Raw genomic sequence first — 7,291 nt, forward strand, 5'->3', positions numbered from 1 at the left:
GTACAAGGGTGTGGGACGCAATGTTGTTCCGTGAAATTAATGGTCCAAAATCTACCTGAACAATTGCTACTTCACGGAGCAGGTAGTCAACATATGGTGTTCGTTGCCTTCAGAGGAAACAAAATCCAGTCCTGGAGCTGAACTTCCAAAAGAGCCGGATCAGTTTGCCCCTATTTTGTATAGTTTTATGAGCTAGGAGTGGTTAGTTCTGTATAGGGCAGGAAGGAGATTGTGCCCTCCCTCCTGTATAGCAGTGCACCATTGGGGCAGACCCAGTCCTGGGGTTCTCAGCACTTTGCCTCTGTGGCTCTGCTGGTCTGGTCTGCAGGATCAGTCTGATAGTGCATACGAGAATGCTAGCTGGACCCCATTGATCTCCTCCACTCTCTACTTCAGCCATACCCTCATCTGTGGCTTTTCTCTGCCCCTGCCCAGTAAGTGCACCCAAAACCCCTATCCAAGTTCTGGTTCTTCAACTGATTGTTCCTATGTGTAGTGCCCATCAGGTCGCACATGCTCCTAGGACCAGAGATTTTTCCCTGGCTGTGTCAGTGTGGTCCACACATATGCCCCTGCTTGCCTCATGTTCTGCACTAAGGGAATAGAGAGGGCTGGTGGACTACTATCATCTCAGTTCCTTCTTACTGCTTGTTGCCTAGGATGTGCAAGTGTCAAACAATGCATAGAAAGGGTGCCCCAGGTTAAGAGTCTCTCACTTCCCAACCATTGCCACCTTTGAAACTGGTGTTTTAATGGAAACTTTGAGAGCCATGCATCAGCTGTCCCTGCAGATCTGCACAAACACATTGTGGGGTGGGGGGTGGTTTTGTTTTGTTTGTTTCCTTTCCCCCTTCCTTTGGAGACCAACTTTCCCACTCCCTATTTACTGGGACAGAAATCATGACAGACTGAAGCTACTAGAAGTCATTTCCTTGAGTACACGATCCAGTTCTCTTCCCTCCCCTCCCCCATCCCCTTCTCTTTCAGGGATCCCTCACAAGACAATTCTTCAGCAGGAGGCAGAGTTGCTCCTTCAACTGAGGGTGCTAGAACTAGTATCTCCCAACAGCATGGGGAAAGGAGTTCTACTTGAGGTACTGTCTCATCCCCAAGAGGACAGGGTGATGAAGACCCATTCTGGACTCTAAGGAACTGAACAAGTTCATCCATCACCTAAAGTTCAGAATGGTGTTATCAGACAACGTGGCAGCGGTCTCCTATGTCAACAAGCAGGGAGGAGCGTGCTCCTCCCTTTGTGTGGAGGCCGTTGCCCTTTGGAACTGGTGCATTCCCAGGTGGATTATCTTGGCCACTGCACACCTGGCAGAGATCCACAATCCCTAGCGGATTCTCTGAGCGGACATTTCTCCACAGAACACAAGTGGAAGCTGCTGCGCTCCCCTCTCTGGGAGGGGTTTTGAGTGTGGGGTGTCTCATCCGCAAATCTCTGCGTCCATGTGAACAAGGCCAAAGACTTGTGCTTCAGAGGGAGTTGTAGCACAGGCTGTCTAGGTGATGCAATGGTCAGGGCCCTGAGATCAACACACACAGATTTCCCTCTTAACTCAGGTGTTGAAGACGATCAGACAAGACAAGGTGCAAGCCATCCTCCTAGCATTGGGTTGGGCCTGATAGTTCCGGTACCCTCCATGCTTTTCAGCTGTCCGTCCAGTCTCCTCTCTGTCTTCCCCTGATGTGTCAACTATTAACCCAGGATGAAGGACAGACTTGCCACCCCAACCCAGCCATGTTTCACCTGAAGGCATGGTATTTGGTTGGATGTCACAGTTAGAAAAGGCCTGTTTGGCTGACATCCATGCTGTCCTGTGCAGCAGTAGATAGGATATTACCAGGAGAGGTTACAAAGCAAAATGGGAAAGATTGAAATTGTGATAGAACAGACAAGGAACTACACCCTTACAGGCAGAGATTCCAGGCATACTGGACTAACTTTTGTCCAGGACTGCTGTTAGCTCTCCCAGGGTAAAACTGGCAGCCATCAATGCCCTTCATCCATTGGCAGACACCTATCCTTTATTTTTCCCACCCAGTCACCGCCAGCTTCCTGGAGGGTATGATTCAAGTCTTCACTCCAGAGGCTAGACTTGTACCAGCCTGGGACTTGGACCTTGTTTCATTAGTCCTTACTAAATTACCACTTGAGCCCCTGGGATCCAGCTCCTTGCTACCTCTTTCTATGAAGGTAGCATTTTTGGTCATGATGATGGCCAGAAGAGTCGGGAGCTAGGTGCACTCATGGCTGACCACCTCCCTCCTCTGTTCCCACCCCACAGTTTTGCACTGGGACAAGGTATATATGGGACTACATCTGAAGTTCATCGCTAAGATGGTGTTGGACTTTCATATCAACCAAAGCACCCATCTACCTGTGTTTTACCCAAAACCTTATTCCAGCAGGGAAGAGGTGGTGTGACACTCCACTGGATGTGCATAGGGCTCTTACGCCTTATCTGCAAAGAATAACATCTTTTCAAAAGTCCCCTTGACCTTTCCAGACTAGTGTACCCCTTTCAGGAGTCTGATTTGTCTTACGTACCCCAAGTTTCACCTCACTTAAAAACTACTTGCTTACAAAATCAGACATACAAATACAAGAGAGTCACAGCACACTATTACTGAAAATCTGCTTACTTTCTCGTTTTGTCTGTATGAAATTTTAGTTTGTACGGACTTCACTCATGCTTTTTATGTAACCTGTTGTAAAACTAGGCAACTATCTAGGTGAGCTGAGAACCACTGTCCTAGACCCTGTCATTCGCAGGGTGTGTGAAAGGAGAGGTCATTTCCTCCCAGACATTAAATGGATCTCAGGGAGCATCCTTCTCTGCTACGAGATGAACGTTTCCTCAAAGGTAGCGTATCAGTGTGCACTCAACTAGAGCTCAGGCAGCATCGATAGCTTCCATTAACGATGGCCCTTTTACTGACATCAGCAGACAGCAACTTGGAGTTCTGTTCACGAACTCCACTTCTAGGCATTATGCACTGGTGTAAGCAATTGCTTCTCTAGGTTAGGGGAGTTCTGCGGTCTATTGTGTCATAAGGTTCCAGGCACCCATCTTCTTTAAAGAGATGTAGCTTGTGAAGCACCTGAAGTGCACTACACACAGTGACAATCACTCACAGAAGGATGGGTTGCTCGCCTTGTGGTAACCTGAGTTCTTAAAGGCGTGTTTATGTGGCCCTGTGTGAAGGGGGGAGGATAGTGCTCTTTGTCACTGCCTGGTTTTCCCTTTCTTCTCTACTGGCAGTTCACAGTAACAAAATGGCGGAGGGTCTGGGAGCCCCCTTTGTTCTCTTGGTGCAGAGCACAAGGAGAGCAGGGGCACATACACGGACCAGACAGACGTTGCTAAGGAAAAAATTCTTGTCTGAGGCATATGGAGCATGTATGCAACACATCTAAGGTGACAGGTTTCAGAGTAGCAACCGTGTTAGTCTGTATCCGCAAACAGAAAAGGAGGACTTGTGGCACCTTGGAGACTAAGGTGCCACAAGTTCTACATCTAAGATGAGTAACCCATCCTTCCTTGGTTTTCCCTGGAATTGTTTTTTCATGGCAAACCTTTACGCTTCCTGTGAAATCACTGACGATAAAGTGGCCTTAGTGCTGAGTTTAGCTTTATTTATTTACAATCAATAAGTCCTGTTTCATCTCAGAGCAGAGGACGCTGCCTGCTGTATGTCAGAGTTGTCTGTCTGTCTTTGCTTTCAGTATCTTACACTTCGAGCAAAGTTTGGAAGTGTGTGTGTGTGTACAGTTAAACAAATGTCTCTTCTTTTTCCCTCTAGGCTACTTCTGTTCTTGATGTCAGATATGCATCTGCTTCATGAGAAGCTCGTGTAGCCTAGAACAATTTGTGTTTGACTACTGTGTTTTCCAGGATATCAGGTATTAGCAAACCTCAGACAGCCATCTGCATCAGATCTATGTGGACAAGCAGCTATTACCAAAAAAAGGCAAACGCTTCCAGTCCTGTGCTACATCTGCCTTAATTTTTCCTCACTCCTCCATACTGCCTCGACTTTCTTTCAAAAGCTCCCAGGTAGCGCTCCATTTCATCAATATCCTGCTTAAGCACAGGGACTTCTAGAACCAGTTACACCTGTGGGTAAAATCTGGCAAGTCTGCACAGCAAGGAACTCCGGTGTTAGCAGCCCCACACTAACGCTACACAGTAGGAGCTCTTATAATACTTGGTCCTCTCCATAGGGTATAAGTACGTATTGCTGCATGGCCTTGTGATCTCTGCTTCCTGTATAAAGTAATTATTATTCTTACAATGACACTATTATTAGTGAGCTTTCTATAAAGGAGAGGCTTATGCACATGCCAATGGCATCATACTTACTCTGCAATTACAGGGCATGTTAGCAAGCGTTCTTAAATAATGCAAAGTGATGTGAAAGGTTATTCCTAAGGTTGGGGTCTGTCTACAGTTGTAACTCATTACACTTCTGGTTTGTGCAATGCTTTCTTTCCGCTGTATTTGTACATGTTCTTGCTTCGTAGAAAGCTCACTAACTGGTTGAGCATTTTATTCCTGGATATTTTTAATGGCTTTTATTTAGTGTAAAAGGGAATACATAACCTGAAATCTGTCAGATACAATATATAAACCATGGCATTCGGCATTCACATTGTAACTTTTTAAGTGAGTGCCACGCAACTTCCTTTTTCCTGACTCTCCGTGGGATTAAGTCAAAACAACTTTAGCTGGTGCTTCTCACTTTTTTTTTCCCACCCTTAAATTAGGCTACTATACAGTCACTTTATTCCAGTGTCGTCGTCGTCCTCTTGAGAGCACTGAGGTTGCCAAAGCCACCAAATTGCTCATCTCAGTGGAAGGGTGGGGAAGTGTTGACGTGAAAGTGCAACCCTGAAATGTAGATTTCATTCTTGGAGGAGACCTTGTGTGGAGGAGGACCAGGACCATCTCGTTGACCTCACTGAGTTCTGTATTGTTCCCCCTTTGTCACTCTGATCCCCTTTCTCAATCCTGTACAGGACCTGGAAGTGATCTGATTGATCTAGTGCAATGCTTCTGAACAGCCGGTCCATGGACTGGTGCCGGCCCGTGGCAGCCTCCTTGCCGGTCCCTGAGATTTCTCTGACACAGTTTAGGAAGGTAGCAAGCTGGTACCTGGTATCAAAAAGGTTGAGAAACAACTGATCTAGTGCGCCAAGAATAATGCCCTGGGAAGATACAACTGGTTTCCCTGTATCATTGCAAGTTTGACCCACTTTGGTTTTGGAAGCAATTTCAATCCCTCTAAAGCAGAAGTTCCCAAGCTATGGTACGTGTACCACTATTGGTATATCCGCTTGATGTTCCATCCGTTCACTTAAGGTTTGGTTTGGTTTTGTTTAAGATGATATGTGAACCAGTGAAATTCCGAAGCTGCTGCTCTAAAGCACGAATCACTTTTGTTTTCAGAACCAATATATGCAAAAAGGGGAAGAGGCTCACCCCAAAATTTTCCTGAGCTCCCCTGTAGCCACCCCTCCCAGCGCAAAGATGAAACCTTACACAGGTACTTCTGTTGCTGGTAGCAGCCCTGCCTTCAGAGCTGGGCTCCCAGACAGCAGCCACTGTTCTCCAGCCATCCAGCTCCGAGGGCAGCACCGCTGCCAGCAACAGCACAGAAATAAGCCTAGGCAGAGGTTTGGGGTGCCTGAGAGCAGCCTTGGCCTGTGTTCCCGCCCGCTGGGGTGAGCTGCCCAGGGCAGGTGGTGGATCCAGGACTCCCCGTGGCCTGGGCTGACCCGTTCCAGCCCGGGCTCCTGGGGCCCCTCGAACTCACTGCTCCCCAAGGGCTCTCTTGGCCCCGGAGCTGAGTCCCCCTGCCTGGGCAGTTCTTACAGGCTATGAGCAATCAAAGGGCAGTGGGGAGCTGAGGAGGAGCTGCAGCCCTGGGGCCTTGAGCAGCAGGAAGAGATGGGGGAGAGCTGTGGCCACCCACACCGTGACACCAGCCAGCGCAGCAGCTGCTCCCCGTTGCCCAGCTCAGGCTTCCAGCTTGGCCAGGGGGTGGGGCTTTGTGGGGAAGAGGTGGGGCCAGCATTTAACTGAGGAGGAGCAGGGAGTGGGGCCATAGAGAAGGGTGGGGTCTTGTGGTGAGGGGGGCATAGCCCCCCAATTTTCTGTCTACCCCACCTCAGTGCTCTCCCCCCACCCCCCGAGAAGAGGTTGGTGCAGTGTGAGCAGCCACATTGCAAAGCCATACCTGAGTTACAGTGGCCTAGCTGATGCTGTACTCCCCCACGGGTCACTAGGGCTTCTGGGGGCATATCCCACAGCTACTTGCACTGCAGTGAGCTGAGCTGCTCTATGATTCTTTCCCGCTGAATTGTGGGAGAACTTGTCTGTCCTCCTGGGCACCCAGGAGAATGGTGGGAAGGCACTGGAGGACTATCAGCACGTGACTGGTTAGCCTCTATCCCAGGGGTGGGCAAACTTTTTGGCCTGAGGGCCACATCGGGTTTCAGAAATTGTATGGAGGGCTTGTTAGGGGAGGCTGTGCCCCCACCCCCTTGCTTCTTGCCCCCCTCTCCCCCTGCTCCCTGTCCCCTGATTGCCCCTGGAACCCCTGACCCTCACCGCCCTATCCAACCCCCCTCCTTCCTGACTGCCCACCCTGGACCCCTGACCCCATTCAACCCCCCCCCCCCCCAATTCCCCACCCCCTGACCACCACCCCAAACTCCCCTGCACTCTATCCAACCTCCCTGTCCCCTTACCACACAGCACAGAGCACCGGAGGCTGGCAGCGCTACAGCCGTGCTGCCCAGAGTGTGGCGCCTGTGTTGTGTAGTAAATTGCTCTCCGTAACTGCTACCAGTAGCACATTCCTACACGGAGCAGTTTAATACCCTGCACCGGCAGCATGGCTCGCTGAGGCTGCGGGGGAGGGGCCGGGGGCAACCCTCCCAGGCCGGGAGCTCAGCAGCCGGGCAGGAGGGTCCCGCGGGCCGTAGTTTGCCCATCTCTGCTGTATCCTAGTTGCAGAGTCCTAGCGACACCCAGGCGTGAGTGCAGCACCAGCGAGGACAGGGCACTTGGGAATGGCTTTGTGGTGTGGCTGCTCACTTTCAGGTCAAGCTAACTTGGGTGCTGGTCATCTAAGTTACCAGGTGAAAGTTGCACCTGTGCTCTAACCCTGAGCCAGACCAGCTTGCCTGGGATTAAAGCAACACTAAATTCAGATGAGAGTTTTGTTTGTGGGTCACAGTGGGGTTGGGGACAATACAAAAGCCCAAGTTACTCTG

General features: G+C 49.9%; 1 protein-coding gene across 2 annotated transcripts in view; it reads left to right on the forward strand.

Moving 5' to 3' along the window:
* Window positions 1-6,091, forward strand: part of RCOR1 (REST corepressor 1) — a 125,661-nt gene extending 119,570 nt beyond the window's left edge. For both annotated transcript variants that reach the window (XM_074956274.1, XM_074956273.1), the window contains exon 12: window positions 3,814-6,091. In XM_074956274.1, coding sequence (XP_074812375.1) covers window positions 3,814-3,855 — 42 coding nt within the window. In that variant the 3' untranslated portion in view covers window positions 3,856-6,091. The remainder of the gene's footprint in view (window positions 1-3,813) is intronic.
* The last annotated feature ends 1,200 nt before the right edge of the window (window positions 6,092-7,291 follow it).

The sequence above is a fragment of the Natator depressus genome, chromosome 6 (assembly GCF_965152275.1).
Source record: "Natator depressus isolate rNatDep1 chromosome 6, rNatDep2.hap1, whole genome shotgun sequence".
Lineage (NCBI taxonomy): Eukaryota > Metazoa > Chordata > Testudines > Cheloniidae > Natator > Natator depressus.